We start from the raw sequence: 14,414 nt of genomic DNA on the forward strand, positions 1-14,414 counted from the left end.
CTCGGAACCTCCTTCTAAACCTTGGAATCTCCTTCTAAACCTTGAACCTCCCTCTAACCCCCAAACTCCTAGTCAGAAGCTTGGCCAAGAGACTATGTCTGCTGTTTGTGTCGTAATTAGAAACTATCTCTCTTCACATGTGGCTACATCATCCTTCTCTACCTTGAGCTCTTTTTTATATGTGGCTCTTTGATTCCTCCTCATGGTCCGAATGCTCATCCCTTACTGGTTCATAATTCCTAGCAGCTTCTTGGTTTTCCACATTCTTCTAGCCTCTTGTACTTTGACACAAATGTTCTCCTTCTCTCCTTACCATGTATCTTTCTCTCCTCATTGAGCATATATTAGACATTGCTTATTGCCTAGATTATGTGAAGGATTGCCTGAGAATAATTCTCAGTGCAAACACCACTCATCAAATAGGTTTGCATGATATTTAAATACTTGGACTATCCCAAGAGAAATCTTTTATAGTAATTTGTCAAACCAAGCAACTACAATATCTCCACTTCAATCAACATATGTTGCTATTTGAGAATCTATGCACTCAGTTTTTCATATTTTTATCCTCAATCCACTCAATTCCCTGCTCAACCTTTTAGCAAGTCTATCCTTAGCAAGATCACCAAATGTTGATGATCTTTTTCTGTCATGACTTGAATCATGTCCCCAACTCAGTTAGGTGTATGCATAAGAAGATGCTCACTCTTACAGTGCTAACATTGCTTGCTAGGCTTCCTACTCTGTGTAGGATCCAAAAATAGATGTCAATAAAAAGTGCTAACAAATAGGGGGTTTGTGATGGGTGGGAAAAGCTTATGAAGATGGGTGATATCTCAATGATCAAGTGGAAATGCAAGTAGAATAGGAATACAACACAATGTAGTGTAAAAGCAATTGTATTACTTCTAAATAAGTTGAATACAAATAGCGTGTGGCTACAAGACTCTCTTTTTGCTCAATCATGTTCACCTAGGCTTAGACTCAAAGTCTATAGTCAACAACTCACACTCTATCTCATCTAGCCTCTACTCACATGCTCTACTCACATGCAAGACCAGTTAGGAACGTAATTCCTAACAACTCACACTATGCACCAAAACTCTCCGCCTCAGCTGAGGTGGTTGAGTATACCACATTCCTAACTCATCCTTATAGATTGATAGAGTGTTCCATCTGATTGGTCCAGTGGTGCTCCTTGGCTCTGTGTCCCTCTGTTGAATTTGGAGGAACACTACTTTTCTCAGCAATGTCGACCAAAATCCACACTGTTCTACGTGGATAGTGTCCTTCTGAGCTAGCGCAACTCGAGTTGTGACTTGACTCGAGTATCCTGTCAACCTAAGGGTTAACAGAAGCAAAGGAGGGAGGGCAAGGAAGGGGAGTTAAAGGGAGGAGAGAGTGGTGGAATGATTGAGTTATGGGAGGGGTGAGAGACGTATAGCTATCCAAATCATAAAAGCATGAAAACCCTAAAACCCTTCCAGTTCTACTCCCCTTCCTCCCTCTCTCCTCCTCTCTACATCCCCCCTCTTCTCCCTTCCCTTGTCTCCCCACTCCCCCTGCCCTCACTTCCCTTCCATTTCCGTTCTCTCCCTTCCCTATCCTGTCCCCGTCCTCTCGCCTCCCTCCCCTTCCCTCTCCTCCTCCTCCTCCCCTTTCTCCCTCCCCCCCCTCCTCCTCTCCCTCCCTCTCCCATGTGGAGTACTAGTCATGAATCATGATTCAAGGGTGCAACTACTTCTAACTTCCTTAAAGCCTTCAAATATCTATCTCCATGCTATGCCTATGTGTGACACCCAAGAAGCATAAGGGCACGTGGTCCCTTTGAAAGAATCTCATTGACCTTTCTAGATTAGATTTGATCGAGTGCTACATGAATTGTAATGTGCGAGAGAAGATACAACACTTCCCTCTGCCTATTAAGTCAAGGTAGAAGTACTTGTCTTCAATCTCTCCTATTAGCATCAATCAGTGTACTTTCCCTTCCTCGAAGAGTCAAGAGAACAAGATGAAGGTGATTTGTCCCTACAAATTCTTGCAAAGTCACCTAGTGATGTGTTGAGTTGAAACTTGATCTATCTGAGGACACAAGCACTAGGTGAAGGTGCTCTTGGAGCAGAAGCAAAAGATCTGACTGAAGGTGAAGGCGAAGTGTCTCCTACAAATTCTTGCAAAGTCATATTTATGTGTTGAATTGAAACTTGATCTCTCCTTGATGTGATCACTCTCTAAAAACCCATAAAACATGAAGTGGCATACCCTTATTTACTATTTTTTCCACAATTGTTTGACCCTCTTCCATATGTATAGTGTTCAAATCTAGAATTTAAAAATGGCTTCTGTACATGCACATACCTAAATTACACTAATGAGTGTTTTTTGAACCCCCTCCCATTTGTACATGGCATGCAAGTCCACTAATTAAGGTGAGATGTTACATTTAAAGAGTGATCATCTTGGAGGATACAAGAACCACATGAAGAAGAATCAAGAGAAGAATTTGAGGAGCCTAGAAGATTGCAAGAGTAGATGTTATACGCATGGAAGGTCTCTAGAGCGAGTCCACTGAAAATAGTGTTGCAAGCCAAAGCTCAAGTATCTTTGCTCGCAAGAAACATACCAAGATAGGAGGTGAACTTAAAGCAAAACCTACTCACAAGAAGCAAAGAAGCAAGGGTAGAGACCTTACACAATCATTTAGGGATGAGGAAGGATGCTAAGTAGGTCAAAAATGTCAAATAAGTAGCTAAGCTCACCCATACAAGAGTAAAGGTGAGAAAGACCCACAAGAAAGTAGCTCTCGGCATATAGCCAAGGAGAGCAACAAGAGAACATGGATGATAGTTTTACCTTTAACTATAACCAATAAAAAAGAACAAGTTTCAAGGACCTTGAAGACAAGGATACCTTCAAAGTTTCTATAGTGTATTGGATACAATACTAAGGAAGAATATGTGAGCTACTTCCCAATAAAAATAGGTGAGTTTCTTGCCATGTACGATTCATAAGGTAGCCCAACAATGGTTCAATCAACAACCTATAAGCTATTTAAAAAATGAGAGTAGATGAGGGACACCTTCTTAAGGAGATATAACAAGAAGATAAAAAAGGAAGACTATGGCTCTATTGAGCCCTACACCTAATGTGGGTATGGTAGCCCGTTGAGTTAATGCCTAGTATGGGTATGGTAGCTCTTATCTAAATCGAGCACCCGTTGTTGGCCGACCACGTTTCAAGTGGAAGCCTAAGTAACGATGGCTGAGCTTGGCAAAGCAAAAATCATGTTTTTTGAAATTCTTTTGGTTTCCATTTTTGTCCCACTAAAGTTAGACTTTCCTATTCACTATTAGTCTAGTTCAATTTACTATTTAAGTTCCTTTCTCTCTCTCTCTCTCTCTCTCTCTCTCTCTCTCTCTCTCTCAAGCTTCCCTACCTCCATGCCCTTGCTCCTTGATTGTCTCCAACTCATTTGTTGCTGCTTTCACCTCTAGTTCTTGGAATTTCCTCCACCAATTACCTTTTGGGCAGGCCTTATGAATAGCAAAAATCGTGCAACTTGGTCAATGGAGTTTTAGTGTGGTAAGCTAAAAGCGTAGAGGCTGCATGCCTAGGTCCATCATGCATATGCGCTAAATACAAAAGGTGGCTGAATACAAAAGGTAGGGGGAACGTTCTCCATGAGATGTCTGGTGCGTGTAAGAGGACCTCCCCGCGCTAGCCATTGATGCCTTACCGTCAAAATGTGTTTGCAGCCGCATGGAAGTAGGGCTCCATGGAAGTCAAATGCCAGCCCAGAGTCTATGAAATGTGGGATTCTAGCCCAACATTGGACTCTTGGGAGGAAAGATCTTCTCGAGAAGCTTTCCATTTGTGGACACTGTGACTAGATTGCAGGTTCAGGCAGCGGAAACCCACTTCATGCCACAATTTCGTTCCAAAGCTACACATGGGGACTTGATTTATGTGAAGCCACAACGCTGGACTCAGTAGCTCCCTCCATCTCCACCAGCGTGCAAGGAGCGTGCCTCCATCTCCAGCAGCGCATGCGGAGCTGCTCTAAGTGCCTCACTGAGAAAGCCGGCTCTCAAAACAAAATAAAACAAAAGTCACGCAAAAGAATAAGAGTTTGTGCTATAACTGTGGACACTAGCCAACAACGTAACAAAGATTGATGACACACAGTAAGGTCAAGTTTGGACCTTTCATCAACGGAAATGTAGTCAGGAAAAGGGGAGTGATGAGGAAGCTGATGTTGATATATCACTTCACGATGACGTAAAGAGACATTATCAGTCGAGTCACAAAACTCTAGCTCAGAAGTGGTGTAGCAAACACACACTGTCACATGTGGGTACCTACGGCACTCGTTAGATTCTACACTCGTGACAAAATCTAGCACTTGGCAATCTTGATTCGCCTTTAAACATGGGCTGTGCACAGCAAGAAGACTGAATGCTTGAGTTCAATACGCTTTCGACTTGGTTTAGAGTTGTCTTACTCAATGATGTTTCTCTTCCTGCTGCACTCTATGTGCTTTGGCCTCCTTCTATCTGACGTACTTCTCTTTGCTGGATTATCGTGTCTTGTCTTTTGGAAGATAATTCTCCTTGGTTTTTCTTTGCCTATGGGCCCAGAGCTTCGGCTTTGCTTCTCAGGGAGGGCTGGAAACGGAGTCCACAAGAGGCTGAATGCGGTGAAGGAGGTTGAAGCCCATGCAGTGGAAAGTTTTAGTGAGCTTCCAGTTTTTAAGACAAATAATCTGATGCATATGTATGTGAAGCGTGGGAACTTGGTGGATGCCCGCCATGTGTTTGACAAAATGCCAAAGCGAGATGTCCTGTCATGGAACATAATGATCCTGGGCTATGCCAAGCAGGATGAGGGTGCAAGGGCTTTGGAGCTGTATGCTTGGATGTGCCAGGAAGGCGTCCAAATGACTGATCGAACCTTTGTGGGCGCATTAAAAGCCTGCAGTACCCTGGCAGCATTGGAAGTGGTGAAGCAAGCTGATGGGAGAAACACAAAGTTATGCCTAAAGAAAGGGAGAGCCATCCACTCGCAAGTGGCAAAGAGTGGCTTGGAAGCGGATCTATTTGTGGGGACTGCCTTGGTGAATATGTACACAAAATGTGGGAGCATGGAGGATGCACGGTGTGTTTTTGATGAATTGCCTCACCGTGATGTAGTTTCCTGGAATGCCATGATCTCAGGATATGCCAAGCAAGAACAAGGCGTGCTGGCTTTGGACTTGTATGCACGGATGCAACAGCAAAATGCCACACCAGATGATTCAACTTTTGTTGGTGCCTTGAAGGCTTGCAGTAGCCTGGCATCATTGGAGGGGCAAAAGCAACTCCCTGGGAAAGTTGCAAAAACAGGATGCCTTGAGAAAGGTAGATCCATCCACTCACGAGTAGTACAGAGGGGACTTGAGTTGGATTTGTTCGTGGGAAACTCCTTGGTGGATATGTATGCAAAATGTGAGAGCATGGAGGATGCACACCATGTGTTTGACAAATTGCCTCATCGTGACGTGATTACTTGGACTACCATGATATGGGGGTATGCCAAGCATGAAGAGGCTGCATGGGCTTTGGAGTTGTATGCCCAGATGCACCAGGAAGGTGTCCAACCAAATGATCGGACATTTGTTGGTGCATTGAAGGCCTGTAGTAGCCTGGCAGCACTGGAAGAGGCGAAGCAAAGTGATGAGAATTCTGCAAAAACAGGGTGCTTGGAGAAAGGTAGAGCCGTTCATTCCCTAGTGGTAAAGTGTGGTTTTGAGCTGGATGCATTTGTGGGGAACGGTTTGGTGGATATGTACATAAAATGTGGGGGCATAGAGGATGCCCGGCATGTATTTGACAATTTGCCTTATCGTAATGTGGTCACATGGACTACCATGATCCTAGGGTATGTCAAGCAAGAAGAGAGTGAGGTGGCTTTGAATTTGTGTGCATGGCTGCAGCAAGAAGGGATCACACCTGACATTTGGACCTTTGTTGGGGCATTGAAGGGTTGTGGTCTTGTGGCAGCAGTGGAAGACACAAAGCAGAAATTGGGAAAAACAGGATGCTTGGAGACAGGTAGATCCATTCATTGCGAAGTAGTCAAGCATGGCTTTGAGTCTGATGTATATGTAGCAACCGCTTTAGTGGATATGTACTCCAAATGTGGGAGCATGGAGGATGCACAAGGGGTCTTTGACAAATTGCCTCATCATGATGTGGTTATGTGGACTACCATCATCCTGGGGTATGCCAAGCACGAGGAAGGCATGCGAGCTTTGGAATTGTATGCACAGATGCACCAAGAAGGCGTTCAACCGAATGCCCAAACCTTTGTTGGTGCATTGAAAGCTTGCAGCAGCGTAAGAGCATTGGGAGTTGGGAAGCAAGCTCTTCAGAAAGTTGGGAATGCAGGATGCTTGGGTAGAGGAAGAGGCATCCATTCCCAAGTAATAAAGAGTGGCTTTGGGTCGGATGTATTCGTTGCAACCACTTTGGTGGACATGTACACAAAATGTGGGAGCATGGAAGATGCACAGTGTGTCTTTGATGACTTGCCCTTTTGTGATGTGGTGGTATGGACTACCATGATCTTGGGTTATGCTGAGCAAGAAGACAGTATACTGGCTTTTGATTTGTATGTGCAGATGCAATGGGAAGGTGTCCAACCCAATGCTCGCACTTTTGTTGGTGCATTGAAGGCTTGCAGCAGCATGGCCACAGTGGAAAATGGGAGGCAAGCTGATGGGAAATTTGCAAGTACAGAATGCTTGGAGAAAGGTAGAGCCATCCACACTCAATTAGTGAACAGTGGCTTTGAGTTAGATTTGTTTGTGGGCAATTCCTTGGTGGATGTGTATGTGAAATGTGGAAACCTGGAGGATGCATGGTGTGTGTTTCACGAAATGCCTGAGCGTAATGTGGTTATGTGGACTACGATGATCTTGGGATATAGCAGGCAGGAGGAAGGTGCGCTGGCTCTGGATTTATATGTGCAGATGCAAGAGCAAGGTTTCCAACCAAGTGATCAAACCTTTGTTGGGGCACTAAAAGCTTGCAGCAGCCTGGCAGCACTCAAAGAAGGGAGGCAAAGAGGATGCCTGGAGAAAGGTAGAGCTATCCATTGCCAGGTAGTAGTAAGTGACTTCGACTCAGACATATATGTGGGAACCACCTTGGTGGATATGTATGCAAGGTGTGGGAGCATGGAAGATGCACGGTGTGTCTTTGATGAATTGCTTCATCATGATGTAGCATTTTGGAACACCATGATCCTGGGATATGTTGCACAAGAAGAAAGCGAGGAGGCTTTGAGACTTTATAGAGAAATGCAAGAGCAAGGTGTACCACTTGATAGCTTTACCTTCGTCGCCATTCTCAAAGCTTGTGGTGACACAGCAGTTTTGGAAATGGGAAAGGAACTCCATTCTCAAATTACCAGGGTTGGTCTTGAGACTTCTGCAATAGTTGTAACCAGTCTGGTTGACATGTATGCTAAATGTGGGAGCATGGTCAATGCCCAAAAATTGTTTGATACATTGCCCACAAAGGATATTGTACCATGGAGTGCATTGATTTCAGGATATGCCCACCAGGGACAGAGTGAACATGTGTTTCATTTGTTTGAGAGAATGAGGCAGGAAGGAATACAGCCAGACGGGGTCACATTTCTTAGTGTTCTTACTGCATGCAGTCATGTAGGTCTTGTGGACAAGGGCCAAAAGTACTTTCAGGCTCTGAGCAAACAGTATGGCATTATGCCGACTCTTGAGCACTACACTTGCATGGTTGATCTCCTTGGTCGTGCAGGCCAAGTGGAGGCGGCATTGGCAATGGTCGAGAAAATGCCTTTTCAACCTAATGCTATTGCATGGTCAACTGTATTGGCTGCTTGTAGAAAGTGGAAGAGTAAGCAGTGTGGAAGACATTGCTTCGAAAATGTGGTGAGAATAGATGAAACAATTCCTGCAGCTTACATACTGATGGCTAACATATATGCAGATCCTCACATACATGAGGACTTATTAACTCCTAGTATTGACAAGGAATGCTCAAGCATTGAATGGAACCATGAGAGAGCTGGAGAGCTGGTGAACTGCCCTTACTGGGATGACACATACGTTGGGGGACTACAAAACAGACCCAATGTCAAATATATTGAAAGTTGAAATATTGTCGTCCCAAAATGGAGGACAGAGATGGTCCAAATATCGAACCTGTCTCACACGAAATATGTGCTGAAGACCAGGATGCTCTATGTGGTTATAGGGAGAGAGCTCGCTATTGTGTGCCTAATGAAAACAATGGAGGGGAAGCCTACATGACAAATCTGTGGGGTTTTTGATAATTGTCAAAGCGGGCTCTCAAAACAAAACAAAACAAAAAGTACGGAAGAGAGTGTTGTTGGAGGATCGGGAGGAGAGAGTGGAGTGCACAAGATATGTAGCTGTAAAATATGCGTTGTACACTCATCTGTATTGATTATAAACATGACTATATACATGAATACCTTAGGGTTAGGGTTAAGGTTCCCTGGATGGAGAGGACAAGCATGTTTAGGGAAACCTCAGTACGGACTGGTTGGAAGCTTTCCAGGGCCTGGAACAATGCTGAACAGAGACGGACAGTTGCAGCAAGTTATGGAAGGCCTTGAGGCTGGATATGGGCAGGCCTGCTTGGGCCAGTGGCAGCGTGTCACGTGGCCAAGCAGGGCCAGCCAAAGGCTGGAAGAATGACCCCAAAGGGGGCTTTATAAGCTGCTAAAAGTTGGCCTGTTTGAGTTGGCTGGAGGGTTTGTAAAAGTCTGCTGTTTTGGCAGGGCTTTGTGCCCTGTATAAGGTGGCCGCCTCCATACTCATCACTTGGAGCAGCTTCTGAAGAGCAAGAAGGAGCAGCACTAGCAACAGCAGTTGGGCCTTATCCAAGAGGTGAATTGGGCTGGATACCTGCAGACTTAGCTCAGCAAGAGTTGCCCACCTAGGCTGGCTTTCTGAACAGCAAGGTGGAAGGGATCTTTGGATGGAGAGTCTACATAAGCTCAGTGGAGCACACTGGGTCAGAGATCTAGAGCTGCCAGGCATATAGTAGGAGAGCATTTTGGTATTTTATTGTGTCCACTTTGTGGACGGAGGGAAATATAAAAGTATTGCTTCTATATTTGTCTTGATGCAGTCTATTTGCTGGCTTGCACACACATGAATGGTTGTGAAGTACACATGTTGATGAAGCTTGATTCCATAGTTAAACATTTCCACACTTCCATGTATAATTCACTGGTTGTCGTACATGACCATCGTCGCCTTCTCCTGAGTCACATCCATATCCTCAAGTATCCACCTGAGCCACAACGTCTCACATGCTGTAGTGCAAGCAGCTCCATATTCCGCCTCAGTAGAAGAAAGTGCAATTGAGGGTTGTTTCTTGCTCAGCCTGAAAACGGCCCCTGATGCAAGCACAAAACAATACCCTGAAGTCGAATGCCTGGAGTCGATGTCACCTGCCCAATCTGAGTCACAGAATCCGCCTAGCTCAATCCCTGTGGTGTATGTAATCTTGTATGTGCAAATACCTCAGCACTCCTAGACCTGCCTTCCAGTGATTCTCCCTGGGTTTCGCAAAAAATTGACGCAAGAGACCAATGGCAAAGGACATGTCTGGCCTGGTGTTGGTTAGATAAAGTAGAGTGCCCTCCAACCATCGATACCTATTGGCATCGACCTCCATTGGTATCATAGCTTCCTTGCAGTCCTCCATCTTGAACACTTCAGTATCTCCCAACAGTACTTCTCTGCAAGATGAAAATGCTATCCTTGTTCTGCTTGACCTTGATCCGAAGGAAGTAGTGGAGAGATCCCAAGTATGTCATCTCGAACTCCTTCATGAATATCTTCTTGACATAAGCTGTCGTCTTGATGTGGCCATTGGTAAGGATCAGATTGTCCACGTATAGGATCAGAACTGTCCTTTCCGAGTCACAGTCTTGATGCAAGCACAAAACAATACCCTGAAGTCGAATGCCTGGAGTCAATGTCACCTGCCCAATCTGAGTCACAGAATCCGCCTAGCTCAATCCTTGTGGTGTATGTAATCTTGTATGTGCAAATACCTCAGCACTCCTAGACCTGCCTTCCAGTGATTCTCCCTGGGTTTCGCAAAAAATTGACACAAGAGACCAACGGCAAAGGACATGTCTTCCTGGCCTGGTGTTGGTTAGATAAGGCAGAGTGCCCTCCAACCATTGATACCTACTGGCATCGACCTCCATTGGTATCATAGCTTCCTTGCAGTCCTCCATCTTGAACGCTTCAGTATCTCCCAACAGTACTTCTCTGCAAGATGAAAATGCTATCCTTGTTCTGCTTGACCTTGATCCTAAGGAAGTAGTGGAGAGATCCCAAGTTTGTCATCTCGAACTCCTTCATGAATATCTTCTTGACATAAGCTATCATCTTGATGTGGCCACTGGTAAGGATCAGATTGTCCACGTATAGGATCATAACTGTCCATTCTGAGTCACAGTCTTGATGCAAACACAAAACAATACCCTGAAACCGAATGCCTGGAGTCGATGTCACCTACCCAATCTGAGTCACAGAATCCGCCTAGCTCAATCCCTGTGGTGTATGTAATCTTGTATGTGCAAATACCTCAGCACTCCTAGACCTGCCTTCTAGTGATTCTCCCTGGGTTTCGCAAAAAATTGACACAAGAGACCAACGGCAAAGGACATGTTTGGCCTGGTGTTGGTTAGATAAAGCAGAGTGCTCTCCAACCATCGATACCTACTGGCATCGACCTCCATTGGTATCATAGCCTCCTTGCAGTCCTCCATCTTGAACGCTTCAGTATCTCCCAACAGTACTTCTCTGCAAGATGAAAATGCTATCCTTGTTCTGCTTGACCTTGATCCTAAGGAAGTAGCGGAGAGATGCCAAGTCTGTCATCTCGAACTCCTTCATGAATATCTTCTTGACATAAGCTATCGTCTTGATGTGGTCACTGGTAAGGATCAGATTGTCCACGTATAGGATCAGAACTATCCTTTCAATTCAACCGGATCTTTGAGAAGAACTCATCGATGCATTGGTACCATGCTCTCGGGACTTATTTCAGCCTATATAATGCCTTCTTCACTTTGCACACCTTTGAAGCGGACCCTAGAACCTGAAATTAGGGTGGTTGACCCACATACACCTCTAGTTCAAGAATGCTGATTCGATGCCTATCTGAAACATGGACCAACCGTGATGGGCAGACAATGCGTCCGAACAGTGACTAGGCAGGTTGGGGGGGCAAAAGTCTCACCATCCGAATAGTGACCATATGGGCTATGGGGGCAGCCAATGCAATCACCGTCCCAATAGTGACCATATGGGTTGTGGGGGCAAAAATCTCATCATTTTGAAGTCCCTCTGGCTGAGCATAGCCCTTCACCACGAATCTAGCTTTATATTTGTGGAAGCTCCCTTTAGAGTTGAACTTAAGCTTGTACACCCACTCGGTACAGATGACCTTCAACTTGTAGGGTCTATCCACCAGGTCCGAAGTGTCATTTTTTTGAATAGTGCCCATCACTTCCTTCATGGCATCTTGCACTCTGGTGTATCTTTTGTTTTCTCAAATGTCTGCAGCTCATCGAGCTGAGCTACCATGGCGAAGTTGGCTGATGGTGCACACACATTGCGTCAGAACTATTGAACTCTAGAACTCATCTCAGGAATGCCTATGACCCGAGAATCTTGCAAGGTTGTCAGATACCACGTTGGTAACTTCTTCTCATCGAAAGTTAAATTTGAGGGTGGTTTCTCTAAATCTTCAGTTTGTAATGGTCAACATGGGTGCAGGAACTTTGGGAAATTTAATGACCTCATCCACCTGGGACGCCATTTCCTCAAAGATTACATCCCTACTGATCAATATCTATTTCTTTACCGGGCTGAAGAGTGGGTATGCCTTGGATTCTTCACTGTACTTGACAAAGACGCACGTCCTGCTCTTGGAATCCAGCTTTGACCTATCATCTTTATGCACATGTACAAATGTATCAGAATAAAAAATCCTCAAATGAGAGATAGTGGGCTTCTTACCATAGTAAGCTTCATAGGGCATAGTACGTGCCAACGGCCTTGGTCTTGGTCTTGGTCCTGTTGAGGATGTGAACTACAGTGTTGACTACCGCACCTCAATAAGCTTTCAAGAGATCCCTCCCTCTGATCATCATGGTCAATCCCATCTCTATAACTGTTCGGTGCTTTCACTCAACAATCCCATTCTGTTAAGATCAAGTTATTACGAGTTGAGTTGTGCTCTACTCCACACATACAATGATCTCCCTCTTGATTGTGCTTTTGACTGCTGTTGTCAACAATTGTCACAGGATTAATAGATTGATGTGTGAAGTATTGAGAGTGTTAATTGATTAATATTCATGTGCTAGAGAGTTATGGGGTGGATATTGAGGGAAACAAGAGCATATCATGTCATTGCAATTGGGTCGCATTAGTAGTCGATAATTGAGGAGGAAATGGTGGGTGCTCTCACCTAAGTCCTCCATTAGCTTTCTCATCTATACTTACTATATAACTAGTCTAAAGGCCCTTAATATCAATAAATCATTCCATACATATAACTTAATCTAAGGGCAAAAGGCCTTTATTTTTCAATAGAGAAATTTAATCGATTTCTTAGGTGAAAAAGGTGGAGTACCCCACCCCAATTAAGCTAAGGTAAAAGAGAGAGCTTCAAAGTGCAAAGGGGGGACCGAACTCAAGAACTCCATAATTTTCTTATAAGGTCTTACCACAAGGCTACATGAAGACATTTTATAAGAAGTAGAGTATACGGTTTTAAAGTCTCACCCTCATAGATAAGAGGGGAGGGGGCCCTCTTCCCTTAGTCTCCCACAATTAGGGTATCCTTTGTATGTGCTTCAAGACATCGTGTTTTGTTTTGGAGGATGCATCCCTCAAAGTTCGTAGCTCCTGAGTGCCTCCCTTTGTGCTTGTCTAGGTCCACGCTCTATCTTTGGCCCTTCTTTAGCTACTCCATTGGATACAGCTTGGGTGTCATCTCATGATGTTGGCCTCATTTGCCTCCCTTCTTGCCTCCCATTGTGGCTTCAGTCTTCTTTCTTTGATCTTGGTCTTTGGTTTGTTGATTGTCCCTTTGGGATTGGTGGTGTTTGTTTACTTTCGACTGCAACCTTCGTTCTTTGTCATGTCTTGTACCTTTGTTTATCCTTTATTCCAACGGGTGTTTGGTTCTTCATGTTGTTGTTGGCATTGGATCCGGCTACGATACCATACAGGCAGGGATCTTACTTTAGAATCCATTGCCATATCCTTCGACTTGTTGCTCCTGCTACCTCAAATGCAAGTAGAGACATTCTGCCTGATCCCCTCTTTTTGCTCCTTTGTTGCCTAGGGATTCCTTGGAGCCCTTTTTCTGTGGGTCTCATGTCTTCTGTCAATTGCCTTTCTTTCAATAGTAAGTTGCCCTCCAGGACCATCCGGATCGTAGCTATTGCGATTTGGTGTTCGTGTGTGTTTGCTTCTTTCAAGTCCACTAACTTCATCTTCATGCTCTTCCTCCCACCCTTTTCGCCATCCGTTCTTGTCATTCAGAGATGACTTGCACCCTCTGTGGCCTCTTTGCGCTCTAGAGCTGCTTCATCTCTACTACATGCCCTTGGCTGTCTTGCACTTCATGCTAATCTACATGCCATGGAACTACACCATCTTTTGCCACTTCCTTGGCTTGCTCCCGCCTCGCTGTTCCCAAACTCCACCTTCTAGATTCGAAGGATTTGTAGTCTATGAACACCCATCTTTGATTCTGACATTGTTTGAGTGACTCTTGCACCAGCCTATGAGTTGTCATCATCGGGGTCTTCTCTAGGCTAAGCACCTCAAACTGGGATTGTTGCTTGGAATGGTTTGTGGGGTTCACGCCTTTCGGTTCATCTTTATCTTCTTTGGAAAGGGTTGTAATTTGGATTTGCTCCAAGGACGTTTCAGTCTCCTTTTCCACCGAGCTACAACTTTTCCTTAACTCCTATCTAACCATACCTACCTTTGTCGTCATTCCTAACTAGCCGACTTGCCGAAATCTCTCTGAATATCCTCTCCATGCATTGTCGAACACTCCCTACCAAACCAAAGCATCAGCTTGCCCTTCCCTCGTGAGATTGCCAAATGTTAACCATGAATTCACCTTCTACTTTGATTCATTCATGTGCATTCCTATTTTGTGGGCGGGGGTTGTATTGCTAAGATAGACGAGTGGCATGTGCGAGTGAGAGAGCGTTCTATGTTCACGAAAAGATCTTGGGGTTATTCTTTAGCAATTTCGTAGTGCTACTCGCAACAATTCATTGATATGTGTTGGGGCCTTGAGTTTTGTCGG

General features: G+C 44.6%; 1 protein-coding gene across 1 annotated transcript; it reads left to right on the plus strand.

Annotated features, from left to right (window-relative positions):
• Positions 1-3,625: 3,625 nt before the first annotated feature.
• LOC147881176 (pentatricopeptide repeat-containing protein At1g74600, chloroplastic-like) lies at positions 3,626-9,082 on the plus strand. Its single transcript, XM_087370019.1, has one exon. It carries the CDS (start codon positions 4,505-4,507, stop codon positions 8,177-8,179), a length of 3,675 nt encoding a protein of 1,224 aa, XP_087226145.1. The 5' UTR covers positions 3,626-4,504; the 3' UTR covers positions 8,180-9,082.
• Positions 9,083-14,414: the final 5,332 nt, after the last annotated feature.

The sequence above is a fragment of the Dipteris shenzhenensis genome, chromosome 31 (genome assembly GCF_047967505.1).
Source record: "Dipteris shenzhenensis isolate YYH24624 ecotype China chromosome 31, Dip_SZ_1.0, whole genome shotgun sequence".
Lineage (NCBI taxonomy): Eukaryota > Viridiplantae > Streptophyta > Polypodiopsida > Gleicheniales > Dipteridaceae > Dipteris > Dipteris shenzhenensis.